A 22,278-nucleotide genomic window follows, 5' to 3' on the forward strand; every position below is an offset into this window, starting at 1 on the left:
GGCATTCTGCGGGGTAAATTGTGACACTTCTCTGATTCCCTTGCTATCGGGCTGGGACAATGCTCCACTATGTAGAGAAGCCCATTCATCCACCCTCTTTCCTGGGCTGTCTCCAGGTATTTTACTATGGTGAATATTCTTGCAAGTCTTGGTATGAAAGAAGGCTTTTCTTTGGAAACACCTCTGGGAGATGGGTAGTGAAATAACAGCAAATATATATATATATATATATATATATATATATATATATATATATATATATATGGGACTCTGCCCGGTTCCCCAGCACAGTGCCCCCAAAACCCTTGTATTTTCCTAAGAGATAAGAGCACTAGGAGCTTTTTGTTTGTTTTTGTTTTTGGCTGCAATGCGGGGCTTGTCGGATCGTAGTTTCCTGACCAAGGCTCGAACCCGCACCCACAGTGCAGTGAAAGAGTGGAGCCTTAACCACTGGACCTCCAAGGAATTCCCCTGGGAGCATCTTTTGTTCTAAAATTTGATCTTGGACCCTGGCTTCTGACACAGAGCACCTAAATCCTTTTAAATTTCCTGGATGAAAGGAGTGTCTTTGGCTTTAAATGAGGTGGTGCTTGGTGGGCTCCTGGATGGCTTCAGGATGGGGACTGATCACCAGAAAGACCAAACTATGATTAGAAGCTTGGAACTTTCAGCCCCACCGCACCCCTGCATCCCTGGAAGTGGAGAGGAACTGGAGATTGAGTTAATAATGGATCATGCATTCTTAAGTCCAGGACTTGGAGATCTTCCAGGTTGCAGAACACATCCATGTGCCAGGAGGGTGGCATGCCCCTACTCTACAGGGACAGAAGCTCCTGTGCTCGGGGCCCTTCCTGATCTCTCCCTCTGTAACTCTGTCTGGCTGTTCATCTGTATCCTTTATCATACCCTTTAATATAATAAACTGTTTAAGTAAGTGAGTATTTCCCTGAATTCTGTGAACCGTTCTAGTGAATAATCCAATTCGAGGAGGGCAGTTAGGGGAACCTCTGATTTGCAGCCGACTCAGACAGAAGTTGTGGGTAACATGGGTACCCACTATTTGCAATTGGCCTCTGAAGTGGGGGGCAATCATATGGGACTGAGCCCTTAACCTGAGGGATTTTCACTAACGCAAATTAGTGTCAGAATTCACTGAATTGTAGGACACCCAGTTGGTGCCACAGACAATTGGTTGGTGTGAGAAAACAGCCACACTTCTGGTGTCAGAAGTGTTGAGTGTTGTTACTTCAAAAAGACACACACCCCAATGTTAATAGCAGCACTACTTACAATAGCCAAGTTATGGAAGAAACCTAAGTGTCATCAACAGATGAATGGATAAAGACGATGTGGTATATATATACAATGGAATATTACTCAGTCATAAAAAAGAGGGAAATTCTGATATTCGCAACAATATGGATGGAACTGGAGAGTATTATGCTTAGTGAAATAAATCAGACAAAGATACATACTCTATGTTATCACTTATATGTGGAATCTAAAAAAAAGAAATAAGTGAATGTATATGATAAAATAGAAACAGACCCACAGATATAGAGAACAAACTAGTGATTACCCGTGGGGAGAAGGAAGGGGAGAGGGACACAATATGGGAAGGAGATTAATAGATACAAACTACTATGTATAAAAGAAATAAGCAACAAGTGTCTATTGTACAGCACAGGGAAATATAGCCATTATTTTGTAATAACTTTAAATGGAGTATAATCTATGAAAATATTGAATTACTATTGTATTGAATCATACCTGAAACTAATATAATATGGTAAATCAACTACACTTCAATGAAAAAAGATAGTGTTGAGTATGGCAGTAGAGTGAGAGTAAAGGAGAAACAAGTATTTTTCCAATACCCAGCGGCAAACTTTTTCAAAGTGGTTTTTACCCATTGTAGCACCATTAGCAATACAAAAGATCTTGAATGTCCATGTCTTCTGAAATGCTTGGTTTTGTGACTGGTCTGACTTTAATACCTGGACCCCCGGGGTACAGTTTATTGGAATCAGCAAGTAAGATAAATAAGTTAAAAAAAAAACAACAGCTCTTTCTCTCACACCCTCTGCTTAACCAATATGCTTGGATTTTGCAGGTTAAATGCACAGTTGACACGTCTCCCTGACACACCAGCTGCCTGTCTGACTCTACTTGGCATCACACACATCACACAGGTACCAAAATCATAAATAGAATGAGTGCCTGGCCTCCACCTAGCTCCAAGCCCAGTGATTATATGCAGAGTTCAACAATACAAAGGTGGATTCCCACTGGTAACCTTCTGTGCATTCGACTGAGGTGGAGAGTCAGCTACGAGTCCAGACTAAAACATTTGGGGAGTTTCTGCTTCTAAATGAAACGGGATAGAAGGGGGCAGGGCACAACCTTTAAAAGAACGACATAGCTCAAGGACACGACCCAAACTGATTAGAACCAAATAAGTCCAAGATGGCAGATGAGTTGACTTCCACCAGACCTTGAGCCTCAGTATATACTCATTGTAACACATCAGCACAATAAGTGACACACCCACAGTCACCATGACAGATCTGAGACCAACCATAAAAGGCTAAAAAGTGGGTGGTGGCCCAATTCCTAGAAATCCCTACCCCTTCCCCAAAATAGCAGGAATACTCCTCCTACTCATTAGCCTATGAAATTACCCACCCCTATAAAAACTGACAACCCCATACCCTGGTACTGCTCTTGCCTTCTGAGATGGTCCACACTCTGTCTGTGGAATGTGTTTCTCTCTAAATAAATCCACTTCTTTTAAAAATATATATATATATATTTTTTAATTAATTTATTAATTTATTTATTTTTGGCTGTGTTGGGTCTTCGTTGCTATGCATGGGCTTCCTCTAGTTGCGGCGAGTAAGAGCCACTCTTCATTGTGGTGCACGGACCTCTCATCGCAGTGGCTTCTCTTGTTGTGGAGCATGGGCTCTAGGTGCACGGGCTTCAGTAGTTGTGGCACGCGGGCTTAGTAGTTGTGGCTCACGGGCTTAGTTGCTCCGCGGCATGCAGGATCCTCCTGGAGCAGGGCTCGAACCCGTGTCCCCTTTATTGGCAGGCAGATTCTTAACCACTGTACCACCAAGGAAGCCCCCCCCCAATAAATCCACTTCTTACCCATCACTTTGTCTCTCACTGAATTCTTTCTGTGACAAGACATCAAGAACCTGAGCTTCGTTAAGTCCTGAGACCAGGTGTGTGATCTCAGTTAAAAGAACGTGGGTTCAAGTCCCAATCTGAGGCCCACAGTTTCATAAACAGAGGGTTCCTGTGCAGAATGGAACCAAGAAGGTCACTGGATTTTTCTCTGCAGGTGGGTTGCCCTCTGTTTATTCCAAGTGGAGCTGGCTTACCTCTTACAGTTGTGAATCCAGTTTCCTCTTTAAGATATTTATTTATAACTGAAAAATGAATTCATTAAAATATTTAATAGTGATCATGTGTAGGAGCATTGTATCCCTTCCTATGGAAACTCAAATAAGGCTTAAGGCTACTCTCTAGCTGTGACTCTGTTTACCCTCACTACAGCCCTGATCACTGTAAGATTTTTGTTTGTTTTTGGGTTTCTTTGGCCATACAGCATGGGGTGCAGGATATTAGTTCCCATACCAGGGATTGAACCCAGACCCAAGGCAGTAAAAGCGCCAAGTCCTAACCACTGGACTGCCAGGGAACTCCTAGAATTTTCTTTTTATTAATTTGTAATCCACTTGGCTCCTTCACTTCATCCCAGACTGACTTGTGTCCTTTCCTGACAGTCCTCTGATTGCCCCCTGGGAAGTCACCCCAGACTCTAAGATCTTCTCCGTCTACTTTGTTGTCCTGAGGACACTGGTCATCTGATTTTGTCTTGGGCATTTACTTAGCACATGCAAGAGAAACCCCCTCTCTGGGCCTCGGTTTCTTCCTGTGCAAAATGGAGAGGATGGGGGGTGCTGATCCCAGGGCTTCCAGAGCAGGTAAGGAGAAGATGCACTGGCCACACCCCCACCCCCAACCTGCTCTGACGACACAGTTACTGTGGGGCATGGCCGCCCTAGTGCTAGCTTGCCGGTGGTGTCCAGGGAGGACAGAGAATGACTAGGGGGAGCACCCTGGGCATCTACAGCTCAGGTCTGTCCCGGGAAATGCTCCTCAGGCCCACCACTCCAAGAGTGCTTTCCATCACTCTGCTCTAATCGCTGCCAGACCTCCTCAACTTGGGGGGCATCAGGGGTGAGGGGCACTGTGCCTCCTCCCAGAGTCTCTGTGTCTTCTCTGGGCTGCACCTATATGGAGCCCTGGCTGGGCTTGGGGACCTGGAGCCTCCACATGCTGTTATCCAATGGAGGTCTCGCTGCTCGCAGCTTACAAAATCAATTACATACTCACAAATGTCCATAGAAAAGAAAGGTGCCTTTAATCAGAATGCTGACAATCCGGGGAGATGGTGGACTCAGCGTCCCCCAAAAACCACCTCTAGAGATTCTGCTCGGCCATGAACGTTTTAAAGGGAAGGAGGGACGTCATCTCAGTTAATCACTGAGATTGCAACAGGGGGGAAGGGGGCAGGGCACAGCGTTTGAAAGGATGACACAGCCCGAGGACATGACATAAATGGATTAGAACCAAATGGGTCCAAGATGGTGGACAAGTTGACTTCCCCTAGACCGTGAGCTTCATTATATGCTCATTGTAACACATCAGTGAGCTAAATGACACACCCACAGGTGCCATGACAGTCCTAAGGTGACAATAAGGATCAAAAATTGGGTGGTGGCCCAATTCCTGGAAATTCCTGCCCCTTCCCAAAATAACTGGAATACCCCTCCCACTCACTATCCTATAAGAGATTACCCACCACTATAAACACTGACAACCCCACACCCTCGTGCCTTTCTCACCTTCTGGGATGGCCCACGCTCTGTCTGGTGGAGTGTGTTTCTCTCTAAATAAATCCACTTCTTACCTATCACTTTGTCTATCACTGAATTCTTTCTGCGATTAGACATCAAGAACCTGAGCTTCATTAAGTCTTGAAGCCAGGTGTGCGACCTCAGTTGGAAGACTGTGGGTTTTGGCCAGGTTCGAGTCCCGGCACGTGGGTTCAAGTCCCAATCTGAGGTGCACGGTTTCAAGATGGCGGATCAGAGTGTTTGCCATCCTCCACTGCATGCAGGCTCGTGGATGTAAGGCCTGGCCGTAAAGGATGGCACCGTGAAACAAAGAGCTTTAAATTGGCTTTATTTGGGAGCGCCCGGTTGAGGGCTTGGGTGGAATTTACAGGGGGTAGAAAGGAAAGGGTGGGCAGAGCGCTCTTGGTGTGGATTAGTCCTCATGTGGCGGTTTTCTTCGGGTGCTGTGGCAATATCGGACACCAGCTGCATCAGTTGTAGGACCGTTAGTTCTGCCCCTCTCAAGAGCGGGAAGGCTGAAAGTCCCCGGGCTGATGCAACCAGTGAATTTGTTTGCTTGCATCACCTGCCTCAGGCCAGCTGACCTTACAGTGGACTTCTTGTGATCTTCGCCTAGATGTTACCTTGTTCACACAGTTTGTTTGTGAGATCATTGAAGGGGAAGCTAGAGAAGAGATCTGGTCATCTGTTAATTACTTATTTTTCATTTCTGCTTCTTTGATGTACAGAAAGAAATGACAAGTTAGGCAAGGTATTCTGTGATTAAAAGACTTGAAAGGTGTGCTTGGGCCGGAGATTAGTAGAGCATGGGGGTGCCTGGTTTAAAAGTTTGTTACAATATAACTTTGCTAAAATGACAAGAAAAGGGACTTCCTGCTGAGGGCCTTGTCACTGGCCACTGGTCTAGTGGCTAAGATTCAGCGCTCTTGCTGCTGCAGCCTAACTGAATTCATTCTCTGGCCGGGGAACGGAAATCCTGCTTCAAGCCGCTGCAGGCCGTGGCCACCCGAGATCAGAAGGATCAATACAGTTTGCAGAAACACTTACTTAAAAAGCCCAAATTCCCCAATGGTTTTCTGGGAAGAGTTTTTATAGGCAAAATCTGGGGGTGGGCTGCAGGGTGTGTAACCCTCCTCTGATTGGTTGGTGATGAGATAACAGGGTGGTCTTTCAGGAATCTCAGTCATCAGCCTTCTGGTTCCAGCCAGTCTAGGGTCCATGTGCTTGTGTTCAGCCAGAAGCTACCATCCTCCACATGGGTGGGGGCCTCAGATCCTGCAGAAGAACTCAAAATATATTGTTATGTATAACCCTTGAGGTGGAACCAGGACCCTGCTTTATCCCTGTGCTATTGTTTTCTTGACCGCTCCTCCTTTGTTTCTGCATTCCCTCCCTTCCCTAATTAGTAACTGTATGGATATGCCCTTTGGAACTCAGAAAAGGTCTAGGAGGCTGAAGCTTTTTTTTTTTTCTTTTTTTTAGCCACATGGCATGTAGGATTCTAGTTGCCCTGACCAGGGATAGAAGCCGTGCCCCCTGCAGTGGAAGCATGGAGTCTTAACCACTGGACCACCAGGGAATCCAACAAACATAAGGAGGGGTTTTGTACCTCAGAGGGCCCTGCCGGGTCCTGCTCGGTTTCATTATGAGCATTTCTCACAGCAACCTACCTGGAGAAGCAGATTTCTGGGGGAAATGCAGGGTCAGAGAAGTGAAGTGTTTGCCTGTATAATGAGGCCCAGCCGGATGGCTGCTCTCTTGCTCTCTGTACATCCCCTGCCCGATCAGCCCCTGCCTCACCTACACCCCACTCACCTGACTGACCTCCCTCTTAATCATAAAGCCTGATCAGCAAATGCCTACATACTCCCCCCACCCCACACCCCATCACCTCAGCTCACAGGATCTCAGTTCCCCGACCAGGGCCACGATAGTGAAAGCGCAGAGTCTTAACCACTGGACCACAGGGAAGTCCCTGTTCTAATCTTTAGATTAGGACTCTCTCCACTGTGACAGTTTACCAAAGGGACTGTGAGGGGAGTGCTCCTCTGCCAGTTTTCCTGGCAACCGGTGAACCCACCTGATGTCAGTTCTTCCTGGAACAGGCAACCTCCCTCTTCCCTGTGAGAAATGGAATACTTCCTGCCATGTCAGTAAGGGATGTCACAGTCATCCGTGATTGCAGCCACAGCCTATGGTGAGCTGGTGAGCCCCGAGGGAACTCAGGAAGGAAACAGAGAATACCTGCTATCTAGCAGCCATCAGACTGCAGCCACTCCCCACAGTGAGGCCTGAGGGAACTCAGGGTGAGAAAACACAGGACACTGGCCTTGGGTAGCTAAGGTGCATATCAAAGGAATGATTGCAGTGAGCCCAGACTCTTGCATCTTCCCATACACAGAAAAGCGTTAAATTCCTTAAATTGAGATTTCTAATTTTCTTTTCTTTTTTGAATTTTTATTTTAAAATATATTTATTTATTTATGGCTGTGTCGGGTCTTCGTCGCTGCATGCGGGCTTTCTCTAGTTGCTGCGAGCGGGGGCTACTCTTCCTTGAGATGTGTGGGCTTCTCATTGCAATGGCTTCTCTTATTGTGGAGCACGGGCTCTAGGCGTGAGGGCTTCAGTAGTTGCGGCATGTGGGCTCAGTAGTTATGGCGCACGGGCTTAGTTGCTCCGTGGCATGTGGGATCTTCCCGGACCAGGGCTCGAACCCGTGTCCCCTGCATTGACAGGCGAATTCTTAACCGCTGCACCACCAGGGGAGTCCCTAGTTTTCTTTTATTAACAGTAATCTTTTGCTCCTACCACCAGCCCTTTGTTGCAAAACTCCTGTATATCCTAGCTTCCCCCTCACCTCCTCGGAGCAGTTCTCTCAAGGTTACTTGAGATGCTGCCACCCGGGCTTCAAGTTCGAAAAATTTCCACTGAATAAAACATAACTCTCAACTTATAGGTTGTATGTATTTTTTTAGTCGACACCTGGTAGCAAAGACAGCTGCCCTGTCCTGCCCGCCATCTGCTGCACACAGTGGGCTGTGGCTCCAAGAACTTTATGCTTCAGGTGGGTGAGATCCCCCCACCTATTAGACCATCGATGTCTCTGCCGCTGACCTCAGGCATTCCTCAGTCTTGAGGCTGGGCAAGTTCAGGGCTTGCAGGACTGCTGGATGCAGCCCAACACTTCCCCAAGGTCACACAGCAGGAAAGTTTTGGTGTCTAGAGGCTGAATACAAACTCCCAAGACTGATCCCAGAGCTGGGTTTAAACATTTTATCAGGGCACGTGAAGCGCTTCACGCCCCACCAGGGCTGGTGGCAGACGGCAAGGACCAGGGAGGCTCAGCTGCTGCTGCCGCTGCTGCTTTTTGCGTTGTTTGAATTCTAATCATGACCGTTTTCCCTCATTCCTCTGAATCCCAGAGCCCTCACCGTCTGCCTGCACGGTCCTCAAGGGGGCGCAGTCTTCTGTCAGCTCCACCGGCCTCTCCCATGGGAGGGGTTTCTCTCAGCCACAATTTCATTATGTCCAACGGCTGCGTCCGCCTCCACCTTGAGCCCAGCACACAGTCGGCTGACCAAGAAACTGGTCTGAAAGAGAACTAAATGAAAAGCAGAGGGCTCTTCACACGCATGTTGACTGAAAAAAAATGCACAACCTAAAAGTTGAGAATTCTGTTTTATTTGGCGGGTTTTCTGAGGACTTCAAGCCCGGGAGGCAGCCTCTCAGATAGTTGAAAAAGTCAGGGAGGAGCCAGGATCTAGAGGAGTTTTTGCAACAAAGACTATGTAGTCGGAACATCAAAAGATTACTGTTAATTAAAGAAAAGCAGGACTTCCCTGGTGGCGCAGTGGTTAAGAATCCGCCTGCCAATGCAGGGGACTCGGGTTCGAGCCTTGGTCCGGGAAGATCCCACTTTTCGCGGAGCAACTTAAGCCAGTGCACCCCAACCACTGAGCCTGCGCTCTAGCGCCCGCGTGCCGCAACTACTAAAGCCTGTGCACCTAGAACCTGCACTCCACAAGAGAAGCCACCACAGTGAGGAACCCGTGCGTCCGCAAAGATAGAGCAGCCCCGACTTGGCACAACTAGAGAAAGTCCTCGTGCAGCAATGAAGACCCAACACAGCCAAAAATAAATTTAAAAAAATTAAAAAATAAAGAAAAGCAGATATCTCAAGTTAAGGAATTTAGTGCTTTTCTATATATGGGAATAAGCAAGAGTCTGGGCCCATTGAAATCATTCCCTTAATCTGCACCTTAACTACCCAGGGCCAGTATCCTGAGTGCCTGAGTGGGGAGCGGGGGCGGGTCTGCTTCCTGCAAAAACAACTTAGGAATGTGTGTCAGGCCTTTATATCTTACATGGCGGATTTACAGCCCCGCTTTTGTCCTTTGAAAACTATGTACATACATCAGTGCAACAGAGATAGAGCTAATCTTTTAGTCCTATGGGTCTCTGGTTATTGACTCAAAGACCAGAGCCTTGGGGAATTCCCTGGCAGTCCAGTGGTTAAGACTCCGAACTTCCACTTCAGGGGGCCTGGGTTCCAAAGGTGACGTGGTGAAGCACCCCTCCCCCCGCAAAAAACCAAAAAACCCCGAAGTCTTCAGGTGTTGGGCCTGTTTGCTCAAGGCCATCCCCCAGTCATTTTCCAAGATGGGCACGCTCTTGTCTTCCTGTCTCGATTATACATATATGTCTGTTTCTTATTAAGATATTTAATATGTCAAAGTGCTGCACTTGGGAAACATGCTGCTGTAGCATGTTTAGGGAGTGTGAGTTATGCATGTCTCATTTGGATGGACTCTGACCTTTTGACCTGATGAAGTCATAGAGAATACCTGTCAGAAACTCAAGCTATTTATCTGACCCTTACCCTAAAATAACTCGGGATTCCTTAAGGACAACTATTTTCTGAGTGAGAGTCAATGTCAATTCTCAACCAGGCAACTTTAACAACCTCAGGGCTTCTTGCTTTATAAGCCCCTGACTCTTTTTCTTCCCTGAACACTCTTTAGGGGTTACCTGTATCTGTGTCTCCTGAATTGCAAGTCTTTTTCTTTTTTTTTTTTTTTTTTTTTTTTTTTTTTTTTTTTTTGCGGTATGCGGGCCTCTCACTGTCGTGGCCTCTCCCGTTGCGGAGCACAGGCTCCGGATGCGCAGGCTCAGCGGCCATGGCTCACGGGCCCAGCCGCTCCGCGGCATGTGGGATCTTCCCGGACCGGGGCACGAACCCGCGTCCCCTGCATCGACAGGCGGACTCTCAACCACTGCGCCACCAGGGAAGCCCGAATTGCAAGTCTTAAGACTCCAAATAAACTCTTTTTAAAATTTGAAGCCTCTTGCATTGTATGTATATATATATATATTTTAAATTTATTAATTAATTTATTTTTGGCTGCGTTGGGTCTTTGTTGCTGCACGTGGGCTTTCTCTAGCTCCGGTAAGCAGGGGCTACTCGTCGTTGCAGTGCGCAGGCTTCTCATCGTGGTGGCTTCTCGTTGTGATGCACAGGCTCTAGGCGCGGGACCTTCAGCAGTTGTGACGCATGAACTTCTGTAGTTGTGGCTCGCAGGCTCTAGAGCACAGGCTCAGTAGTTGTGGCACAAGGGCTTAGTTGCTCCGCTGCGTGTGGGATCTTCCTGGACCAGGGCTAAAACCTGTGTCCCCTGCATTGGCAGGCAGATTCTTAACCATTGTGCCACCAGGGAAGTCCCTTGCATTATATTTTTTACTACAGGCATGTAACAGGCATTCTACTGGCATGTAAAAAGCAATTAGATAATGTCGATGAAAAACTGATAGCCAGTCTAAGAAAGAAATAGAGGGACTTCCCTGGTGGTTCAGTGGTTAAGACTCCGAGCTCCCAGTGCAGAGAGCCCAGGATCCCTGGTCAGGGAACTAGATCCCACATGCATAGCGCAACTAAAAGTTCGCACGACACAACTAAAGATCCCGCACGCTGCAACGAAGATCCTGCATGCCACAACTAAGACCCTATGCAGCCAAATAAATAAATAAATAAATTTTTTTAAAAAGAAAAAAGAAATAGAATATTGTGGGCAGTCTGGTGGGCATGGCTGGCCCATAGACTAGTTGGTTGTCAGGCCCTGACTTGTTTGGAGGCTGCTGTCTGCTGGTGGGTGGTACACCTAACCTCTACACAGCTAAGGTCATGGGCAGAGGAAGGGTTGAGCTTGTGGGCAAAGATGGACTAGAGAAGAATTTTGAGAATGACCACTCCTCTGCTAGATCAGAGGAGGTTGCAGGACAGGCCGGGAACTGAGAACATCACTAGATTTATCTTTGTAGTTGCCATGTGTTTAACAGCAAGAGGAACTGGATTCTAATAATCTATTTTCCTGTTTAAGACAATTACTTATATTTGGAAAGTGAATCAATTAAATTGTTCAGTGATGATAGTATGTAGAAATGTCCCTTTGGATGTAAATGCCCAGGAAGCCCTGTGTTTCTCTCATTGTAGCCGTATCACTGTCAGAACTTGAATATTTTATTGATTTGTCATCCACATGGCTTCCTTCCTCACTTCACTCTAGACTCATTCTTGTATTCCCTCCTCTGATAGGCCTTCCCAGGCTGCCCCTTCTAAAGTTGCCCCAGGGAATTCCCTGGTGGTCCAGTGGTTAGGACTCCGTACTCTCACTGCCAAGGGCCCAGGTTCAATCCCTAGTTGGGGAACTAAGATCCAAAAGTTGCGAGGTGTGGGGACAGGGGAGGGGGAATTGCCCCAAACTCTCTAGTCTCCTCCATTTTATTTTTGCTTTACTTCAGAATCCTTAGGACCATTTTACATTTTCTTGATTGATTGATTAATTGATGTGGGATCTTAGTTCCTTGACCAGGGATCGAACCCCTTGCCTTCTGCATTGAGAGCACGGAGTCTTAACCACTGCACCACCAGGAAAGTCCATTTATTTATTTTAAATTGAAGTATAGTTGATTTACAGTGTTGTGTTAATTTCTGCTATTCAGGACAGTGATTCAGTTATACATATATATACATTCTTTTTCATATTCTTTTCCATGATGGTTTATTACAGGATATTAGATATAGTTCCCTGTGCTATACAGTAGGACCTTGTTATTTATCCACTCTCTATATAATTCTTTGCATCTGATAATCCCAAACTCACACTCCTTCCTTCCCCCATCCCCCCTCCCCCTTGGCAGCTACAAGTCTGTTCTCTATGTCTGGTAGTCTTTTTCTCTTTCGTAGATAGGTTCAGTTGTGTCATATTTTAGATTCCACATATAAGTGATAGCATATGGTATTTGCCTTTCTCTTTCTGATTTACTTAGTATGATAATCTCTAGGTCCATCCATGTTGCTGCAAATGGCTTTATTTCATTCTTTTTTATGGCTGAGTAGTATTCCATTGTATACACGTACCACATCTTCTTTATCCATTCATCTGTTGATGGACATTTAGGTTGTTTCCATGTCTTGACTATTGTGAATAATGCTTCTGTGAACATAGGGGTGCATGTATTTTTTTTTTTTTTTTTTTGCGGTACGTGGGCCTCTCACTGTTGTGGCCTCTCCCGTTGCAGAGCACAGGCTCCGGATGCGCAGGGTCAGCGGCCATGGCTCATGGGCCCAGCCGCTCTGCGGCATGTGGGATCTTCCCGGACCGGGGCACGAACCCGTGTCCCCTGCATCGGCAGGCGGACTCTCAACCACTGCGTCACCAGGGAAGCCCAGGGGTGCATATATCTTTTTGAACTATAGTTTTGTCTGGATATATGCCCCAGGAGTGCGATTGCAGGATCATATAGTAGTTCTATTTTTAGTTTTTTGAGGAACCACCATACTGTTTTCCATTGTGGCTGCACCAACTTACATTCCCACTAACAGTGTAGGAGGGTTCCCTTTTCTCTATACCCTCTCCAGCATTTATTATTTGTAGACATTTTAATGATGGTCATTCTGACTGGTGTGAGGTGGTACCTCATTGTAGTTTTGATTTGTATTTCTCTCATAACTAAGGATGTTGAGCATCTTTTCATTTGTCTATTGACCATGTGTATTGGGTTGGCCAAGAATTCCTTTGGTTTTTAAGTAAAAATAAAGGACATTTTTCATTTTCACCAAGAACTTTATTGAACAGTGTATTCACCCTTTTGTTCCACTACCTTCTGCCATTTTTCAGGCAACTTCATAATTCCACCTTCCCAAAACTTTTTATCTTTTTGAGCAAAGAACTGTTCCAGGTGCTTTTTACAGTTTTCCCGGGAACTGAATTTTTTTCCATTAAGAGAATTTTGTAAAGACTGAAATAAATGGAAATCCAAAGGGTCAATGTCTGGTGAATACGGCGGATGAATCAGAACTTCCCAGCCAGGCTATAACAGTTTCTGCCTGGTCATCAAAGAAACATGTGGTCTTGTGTTATTCTGAAGGAAGATTATGTGTTTTCTGTTGACTAATTCTGTATGCTTTCGTCGAGTGCTGCTTTCAGTTGGTCTAATTGGGAGCAGTACTTATTGGAAGTAATCATTTGGTTTTCTGGAAGGTGCCCATAATAGAGGACTGCCTTCCAATCCCACCATATACATGTCACCTTCTTTGGACGAAGACCGGTCTTTGGTGTGGTTGGTGGTGGTTCATTTTGCTTGCCCCATGATCTCTTCCATTCCACATTATTATACAGTATCTACTTTTCATTGCCCATCACAATTTGTTTTAAAAACAGAATGTTTTCATTACATTTCAGTAGAGAATCACGTGAGGAAATATGGTCAAGAAGGTTTTTTTAAAAAATAAATTTATTTAATTAATTTATTTTTGGCTGCATTGGGTCTTCGTTCTTGTGCATGGGCTTTCTCTAGTTGCAGTGAGCAGGGGCTACTCTTTGTTGTGGTGCGCAGGCTTCTCATTGCGGTGGCTTCTCTTGTTGCAGAGCACAGGCTCTAGGTGCGTGGGCTTCAGTAGCTGTGGCACGTGGGCTCAGAAGTTGTGGCTCACAGGCTCTAGAGCGCAGGCTTAGTAGCTGTGGCACACGGGCTTAGTTGCTCCACGGCATGTGGGATCTTCCCGGACCAGGGCTCAGACCCATGTCCCCTGCATTGGCAGGCGGATTCTCAACCACTGTGCCACCAGGGAAGCCTAAGAAGGTTTTTTTTCACTTAACTTATGTGGAACCCAAACATCAAAGCGATTAACATAACCAAGCTGGTGCAAATGACTTTCAGCACTTGATTTGGATATTTCGAGTATGTCAGCTATCTCCTGCATGGTATAATGTTGATTGTTCTCAATATCTCAGTTTGATTGCTATCATGTTTGAGTGTCCTACCTGATCATGGAACATCATCCAGCGAGAAATCTCCGGCACGAAACTTTGAAAACCACTTTTGACACATTTGATCAGTCACAGAACTTTCTCCATACACTGCACACATCTTTCCTTTTTGTGTTTCATTTGTGTTTTTACCTTTCTTGAAATAATAAAGCATAATATGCCGAAAATGTTGCTTTTTTTCTTCCATCTTCAATATTAAAATGGCTGCAAAAAAATTCACCAATTTTGATGTTTTTTTTTTAAATGCACTCTGATACGACAGCTCTCATGATACAATCTAACAAAATTGTTTCGAATGAAGTTAAAGACAACTAAGCACTATCAGAGCCATCTTATGGAAAATACCGAATGAATATTTTGGCTAGCCCAATTTTTTTTCCTTTGGAGAAATGTCTGTTTAGGTCTTTTGCCCATTCCTATTGATCATTTATTTAGTTTCCTTGTGAGAATCTGACTCCATCCCTGAAACATGACCTCCTTTTCATTTCACCCAAAAATATGCCTTTTTGACATATTTATTTTGAACTAAAGGAAATTAAGAAGCAGTTAATGCAAGAAAGGCACTGTGTTCTCCCCCTCTTTGCCTAAAAGCAAGACATAAATTTACAAAGGACAAAAATTAATCACCAGAGGCAACTTTAGACCCTTATTAGCCTGGAGACAGCACAAGAGGAATTTACATAACAAACTTTGCTAACTAGTGGCAAAAAACAAAATTCAGCTGATTAAATTTGAAGATCTAATTGGCTCTATTGAATGATTCATGTATCAGGGACCATCCCATCTAGCAATTAGAAAGGAGTTCCAAAGGGCTACAGAAAAGGACAGGTTTTTAAGGGCAGAGAGGGGGGTGAGACAAGGAGGTCATAAAGAACGAATTTGTGAACATTGATAAAGGGAAACCTCACTAATATGTGGTCAAGAGACCAGAAGGGGAGCTCTCAGGAAGTACTACTGGACATCAACTACAGGAAGAATTGTCAATTATAAACCCCAACAGAAGAATCATCAACAGGAAAGAGTCATCAGTTACAGGCCCCAACAGGAAAAGATGTACATTGCATCTCCTACAAGAAACCTAGTACCCCAACAACTCCACCAATGAGAAACCCTCATTACCCTAAACTCTCACTTTTCTCCAATAGACTTTCTTTCAAAATAATGCCTCCTGACTTCCTCCCTTGTCTCTGTAAAATAACATCCCTCTCCTTTGTTGGACTTGCCTATGGTTTTTGCCATTGCTTGCTTGTTCTGATTTATAATTCTCTGCTATTTCTGAATAAACCCATTTCTGCTGGTAAAATAACTTTTATTTTATTATTTTTTTAAAAATTAATTTATTTTTGGCTGTGTTGGGCCTTTGTTGCTGTGTGCTGGCTTTCTCTAGTTGCGGTGAGCAGGGTCTACTCTTCACTGTGGTGCACGGACTTCTCATTGTGGTTGCTTCTCTTGTTGCAGAGCATGGGCTCTAGGCGCCCGGGCTTCAGTAGCTGTGGCACGTGGGCTCTGTAGTTGTGGCTCGTGGGCTCTAGAGAGCAGTCTCAGTAGTTGTGGTGCACGGGCTTAGTTGCTCCGTGGCATGTGGGATATTCCCAGAGCAAGGCTTGAACCTGTGTCCCCTGCACTGGCAGGCAGATTCTTAACCACTGCACCATGAGGGAAGCCCCTATTTTATTTTTAAGGTTAACAGATTATTTCACGAAGGGCACTCTCCTTTGGGGGATAAAAAGAGTCTAGCCGGCAAATTACCTCGCTAGTGCTGGCCAGGAAATTCCAGACTGACTGGTTAAGATTACATTCTTAGGAGAAGCTAAAACTGCAGTTAGATTCAGATATTAAGTCTTGCTATGCTGACATGCGTTTAGCACAAGTGACTCCATTTTGGGCCTGTTGTCTCTCTTTTTTTAACACTAGCTCTTATCCAACATTACTTTCCCACATTATTTGGCATCCCTAGAGACTCAAGTACTTTTTCTTTTCTTTGTTACACCTCAGATGTATTGTTCTTTGTCGAAGGTATTATATAAGATTGAATTCTAAGCCACTTCTTTTTTTTAATGTCCTAAATTATTTATTAGGTAAGAATTTTACAAACATTACTTATATTAGCGGTAACAGTGGAGCCGGAGAGTAACTGCGCCTTCTCCAAACTTGTGGCCCTTTCTAAGGCCGCGGTTCTTTCTGCCTGCAGATGTCAGCCCTCACATCTCCCTGTGTCTAACCCAATTCTTTGAGTTACTCAACCCTGTCTCTCTCATGTATGTATAAACATGTCAATAAACTCCTGTTTGTTTTTCTCTTGTTATTCCCTTTTGTTACAGAGCTTGAGCTCAAAAGGTAAAAACTGGGTAGAGGAAAGTTTCCCCACCTACATCTCTAAATACTTTACAGGGCTGATGAACTGCAGACAACACTCCCCTGCAGTCCGCCTTCGGCCCCTTTAAGAGGAAAGGAAGCCCCTCCCTTCACTCCTGAAGCCTGGACGCCTTTTCCCAGCGTCCCTCGAGGTGCCCAGGGCTTTTTCTCCGCGGGCGCGGATGAGGAGCGCCCCTTCCCGCGGGCCTGTGGAGTTATGGGAACTACATTGCCCAGAACACACTGCACCAGAAGAAGAGCGGTGTTGCTCCAATGAAAGACCAGGACAGGGGCATTTCCGGTCTTAGGAAGCGTGTCAGGGCTGGACTTCCGGCTACTTCCTGGTTGAGGCCGCTTTGTTTCCGTCGGGCTTGTTTACCGTGTCAGGGGCTGTAGAGCTCTGAGTAGAAGTAGGGACTGCTGCTCCCGGCCCCGCTCCGCCCACAGAGTCCGATGGCGGCGGCGGCGCTGAGGGACCCGCCTCAGGTAAACGCTTGTCCTGCGGGCCCTCACCGCCCTCACCCCACCAGACAAGGAAGACCCGAGTGCAGGGCGCCTGCTCACGTGCCCGCAGCCCAGGCCGCGGTGTCCAGGAAGTTGGGGTCCCTATTTCTCACAGACAGTGTGATGGCTCGTGGGAGAGGGTCACAGGCGGAGGTACCGGCATGTGTACAGGCTTGGAGGTAGGACTGAGCCGGGAGGCTTCTGGAAACTTGGGGTCCAGCCTTTGTTTTTAGGGGACAATGAGTGTGAGGGGAATTCACGCCTGGACTGGCAAACAGAGGGACCTGGGAGCCATGGAGAGTTGTGAATGGAAGAGGGACACAGTCCGTATTAGGGTTTTATTTATTTGTTTATTTTTTGGCCGCACCACTCGGCATGTGGGATCTTAGTTCCCCAACCAGAGATAGAAACCAAGTCCCCTGCAGTGGAAGCGCAGAATCTTAACCACGGGACTGCCAGGGAAGCCCCTATATTAGAGTTTTAAAAGTTTACCAAAAAGCTGCTTAGAGAGGGAACAGTCGGGAATGTGCGTGATGAGAACAGTGAGGCACAGATAAGTAGAGTCCTTGTCCAGGGTCAGAGATCTGGTAATAGGCAGCTCTGAAGACTGAAACACAGAGGTTAGTAAATTAATCCGAAGTCACCTGGTTCAGGGGCTGGGTGGGGATACGGGGGAGTCCTGTGCACATGGAACCCAGCCATGGTTCCTTCCTCTTCCCACATATTCTGGAGGTTAAAAAGGAACTTAAGGAATTTACACAAGGAAAGAGAGCATGTCCCAGGCCCTCACTAGTCCTGACATCAGCGGTATAGTGTCTGGAATTGTGGTGTCTTGAGGCACTTCCCTTGCTGATTTCCTGTCTCTTGCCTGTGGGGACCCTGGGAGTACCCCAATGCAGGCCAATCGGTAACATAGTGGTGTTCCTATTTCTGGCAACCAGTGTAAACATATGGTTTGGGAGTTATCTCAGGAACATATAGCAGCATGAGCAAATGCTCAGTGTGACTGAGTTGGGAACAGGGTACAGTAGGTCTCCGTTCTTTCTGTTAAGAACAAAGAGCAGGGAATCAAGAACCAGGCCTGTCATGTGGCTGCCTGAGCATCTGGGCATCTATTACGGAGATAATGGGAGATTTGTATAAGAGAAAGGAGTTGGTCTTATTTAGGTTTAAAAGGCTCCACCTGGCTACACAGTGGAGGAGAGATTATGGGGTTAAGGCAGGTGGCAGGGAATTCAGGAGGAGGTTACTGCTATAATCCAGATGAGTGTTGATGGACCAGAGTTATGACCATGGAGCTGGGAGAAAAAGTTGGATTCCAGGTCCATTTTTAATGAAAGAGCTGAGTAGACTTTGGATGGTGTAGGTGAGGGAGAAAAAGGAGGAGCCAGAGATGACCCTAGAGTTTTTCATCCTATCAGCTGAAAGGATGGAAGCTCCAACAAACTGGGATGGGAAAGTTGGTGGTAGGTTAATTTTCCTCGGGAACATCAGAAGTTTTGTTTTGGTCCTGTTAAGACTCTGAAAAGTTTCAGAGAACAGTTAGTGGAGTGGGCAGTTGGACACACAGGTCTGGAAATCTGGAGAAGGCTTTCAGGAGGGAGACTTTCAAACGTGGTGGCTATTCTGTAGACCAGGGTGGAGCTGTGGATGTTTTTTAGGAAGGGAATGCAGGTTTTAGTGACAACGCTGTTGGAGAGTCAGAAGGACTAGGGTGCATACTAAGAGTCGTTTTCTTTCTTGACACTATTGGGGTTGCTGGACCTCACGGAAAGAGATTAGGGAGAGGGGTGATAGTGGGAATGGTGTAGGCTGATCGAGCAAGTAGCCAAGGCTTCCAGGGGATGAATGGACTGGAGATAGCTGCTCCTATGTCCAGGAGACATAGGAGTAATTGAGACAAGATGACACTGAGGCGGGGTTCCTGCTAATTCAGTACTGTATGAATTCACCAGGATTTGGTGGTGAGCTTTGATGGGTTGTAGGATGTTTCATTCTTGCTAGTGAATAAGGTCTGGGGCGAATATGGACTTGGGAGAGTCACTGTGCCGGGCATGTGGGACTGGGCTTTTAATGAAATTTGGGTGGAGAGCAGAAGGTTGTGGTGGCTGAATGGACAGCAAGTGCAGCATGGAAGTGGATATGAGGGTCATGGATATCTGAAATTCACATGTGGCTCTGGGTGGTTAATACTGAAACAAAGATCACAGGCAACATCAATCATCAAAGCAGCATTGAGAATTTACCTGGCTGTGGGATCCATCAGAGGACTGGTGTTGTACTAAATAATGTTAGTAATTGTCAAGCACTCTTCTGGATGCCATTTGCCAAGTACATGGGTGAGTCCAGGGAGATGTGTGTGGTGTGGGGCAGGAAGGCGGCAGAGCTGGGGAAGTGCAGCTGTGGGGTCTGAAGATGTGAGAGCTGTGTCTACACAATGATGTGCACAAGGAGAGGATTGTGAGCTGATGGTCCACAGGCCCTGGAGTTGGGGCCTTAAGGGTGAAGCATGAGCCCAAATTTGTGTCTTGGAGGCACACTCTGGGAGGCCGCAAGGGAACTGCTTGGCAGGCCCAGAGCTGAGATGGCATTTATGTGCTGAGGCCCCCCGCCCCCCCATCTTTTGTGCTGAGCACAGTAATTAATGGAACCCTGAGGAGAGCGTGGGCATCAGTGGCACCAGGGCCTGGTATCTCCTTTGAGGTGGGGAGCTTTGAAAGAGGATGATCATGGAGATGTGTGAGGAGTTGGATTGTGGGTTCTCAGAGAATATTCATAGTTTCATTTGTACTAATCATGACAGGGTGGTGTGACCTTTGAGGACATTGCCGTGTACTTCTCCTCGGAGGAATGGGGACTCCTTGATGAGGCTCAGAGATGCCTGTACCTCGAAGTGATGCTGGAGAACTCTGCACTTGTATCCTCGCTGAAGAGTAAGTCCCTGACTCTTTTTTTTTTTTCCCTTACTCTTCCCAGTGACCTGGACTGGGCTCTGTCTTTCCTCCCTTCCTTTTCTTCAGAGGATGTTGTCTTTTTCTCACATATGGACCATGGGAACTGCTTCCTTGCCTAGCTTTCTGAGTAGTTACTGTCATAGCCAGGGCTGGGTTGTTTACACTGCTCTCTCCTTTCTTTTGTAGCTTAATATCTGCTGTACTGATCTCTAATAGGTAAGGATTTGAGGTATATAATCTTGTAGTGAGCCTAATGAAGTCTACCTTATTAGTGAAGAACATTTTTCATATAACTGTGGGCTGTTTGTATGTATTCTCTCCACGTCCGTTGCCCATTTTTTAACTCTATTTTTTTGTTACGTCTTTTGAATACCTTGTATATTTTGGATGGTAACATCTTATCAGATACATGGCTTGCAAATATTTCCTCCCATTCTGTAGATTGCCTTTTTTTGTTGTTGATTGTTGCGTTGCTATGCAGAAGTATTTTCATTTGGTGTAGTCCTAGTTGTTTATTTTCGCTTTCATTGCCTGTGCTTTGGTGATATCCAGAAAAATCATCGCTAGGACTAATTTCACAGAACTTTTTCCTTAGGTTGTCTTTAAGGAATTTTACGTTTTTAGGTCTTACATTTAAGTCTTTAATTTATTTCAAGTTAGTTTTTGTAAGTGGTATAAGACAGGGGTCCAGCTTCATTTTTTTTTTTTTACCTGTGGATATTCAGTTTTCCTGACATCATTCAGAATTTACTCTCCCTGCCACCACCACATTTTATGTTTTTGATGTCACAGTTCACATGTTCTTATATTGTGTATCCATTAACAAATTATTTTGGCTATAATTATTCTAATCCTTTTGTTTTTAACTTTTATACTTGAGTGATTTAAATACCACCAAGACAGTATTATAGTAATCTGAATTTTACTACATACTCAGTTTTACCAGTGAGTTTTATATTTTCCTATGTTTTCATGTTTCTATTTATTATCCTTTCATTTCTGCCTGAAGAACTCCCTTTGGCTTTTTTTTTTTTTTTTTCAAGTTTCAGATATTTATTAATCAGTGTAAACCCCAACACAAAACACCAATGTGATTTCATGCATTTAGAGGGGAAATATTTCCTGGTTAAGTGGAAAATTGTGCAGATGGCTTCTGGAAGACCTTCATTCTAAGAAGCATTATAGTGAAACATTTCATTTAGAAGTCTGGAACTTCTTTCTTCAGTTTGCTGTAATTGACATTCACTGAGTAGAAATTGTATTGATCATTGGGACCCAGTTTGTTCCAGGGTTCTGGGTTATTCTTTCTTTTTTTCCTCTTTGGCCACACTGGGCGGCTTGTGGGATCTTAGTTCCTAGACCAGGGATTGAACCCCAGCCACAGCAGTGAAAATGCCAAGTCCTAACCACTGGACTGCCAGGGAACTCCCTGGGTTATTTTTTCTGTCCCAGCTGACATCTGGATTGAACAACTCCAGGTGCAAGACATACAATGCTGCTCCAGTACCCCCCACTCTAATAAATACAAAGAGGGGGATCAAGCTAGGATGCTTCTTGGCCTGACCAGTGATCTGGTGGAGCATGGTTGCAACAGAGGCCTTGAGTTCAGATGGGGAGAAAGACAAATGTGCAAGGCCCAGGACTAAGTAGTCTCTTCTCCCTTTGGCATTTCTTAAAAGTCAGGCTGAGTGTCAATGAACTCCCTCAGCTTTTGTTTGTCTAAAGTCTTTCCTTAATTGTGCAGGACAGCTTTGCTAGGTAAAGTATTCTTGTTTGGCAGTTTTTTTCTTCGGTGTTTTGAATACAGTATCTACAGGATATTTGTTCCCGGAGCCCCTGTGGATACCAAAATCTGTGGATTGCTCAAGTCCCTTATATAAAATGGCATAGTACAGCGAACAGAGTGAACCCTCCATATCTGCAGGTTTAGAATTCACAGATTCAGAGGACCAACTGTGTATCATCCCACTCTCTCCTAGGCTGCAAGATTTCTGCTGAAAAATCTACTGATAGCCTTATGAGGGTTCCCTGTGTGAAGGAGTTTCTTTTCTCTTCGTGCTTTCAAAATTCTGTTTGGCTTTGTTTGCTTGTTTACTGACAGTTTTGTTTATAATGTGTCTTGGTAATATCCTCTTTGGAATGAATCTGTACAGGGACCTATGAGCATCATGAATTGGGTGTCCACATCTCTTCCCAGACTTGGGAAGT

At 45.4% G+C, this 22,278-nt stretch overlaps 1 protein-coding gene across 2 annotated transcripts; it reads right to left on the reverse strand.

Annotated features, from left to right (window-relative positions):
- Positions 1-21,268: 21,268 nt before the first annotated feature.
- On the reverse strand, positions 21,269-21,653 carry LOC307067070 (cytochrome c oxidase subunit NDUFA4-like; the record flags this gene model as incomplete). 2 transcript variants are annotated; one of them, XM_079724353.1, is made up of 2 exons in its annotated part: positions 21,269-21,373; positions 21,513-21,653. In XM_079724353.1, the coding sequence occupies 2 exons, from the start codon at positions 21,651-21,653 to the stop codon at positions 21,269-21,271; spliced, it is 246 nt and encodes an 81-aa protein (XP_079580479.1). The 2 variants fall into 2 exon arrangements, with proteins under 2 accessions (XP_079580479.1, XP_079580478.1); XM_079724352.1 differs by having other exon boundaries at positions 21,269-21,363; positions 21,497-21,653.
- Between the last annotated feature and the right edge of the window lie 625 nt (positions 21,654-22,278).

The sequence above is a fragment of the Hyperoodon ampullatus genome, assembly GCF_949752795.1.
Source record: "Hyperoodon ampullatus genome assembly, chromosome: 18".
In the NCBI taxonomy this organism is placed as follows: Eukaryota; Metazoa; Chordata; class Mammalia; order Artiodactyla; family Ziphiidae; genus Hyperoodon; species Hyperoodon ampullatus.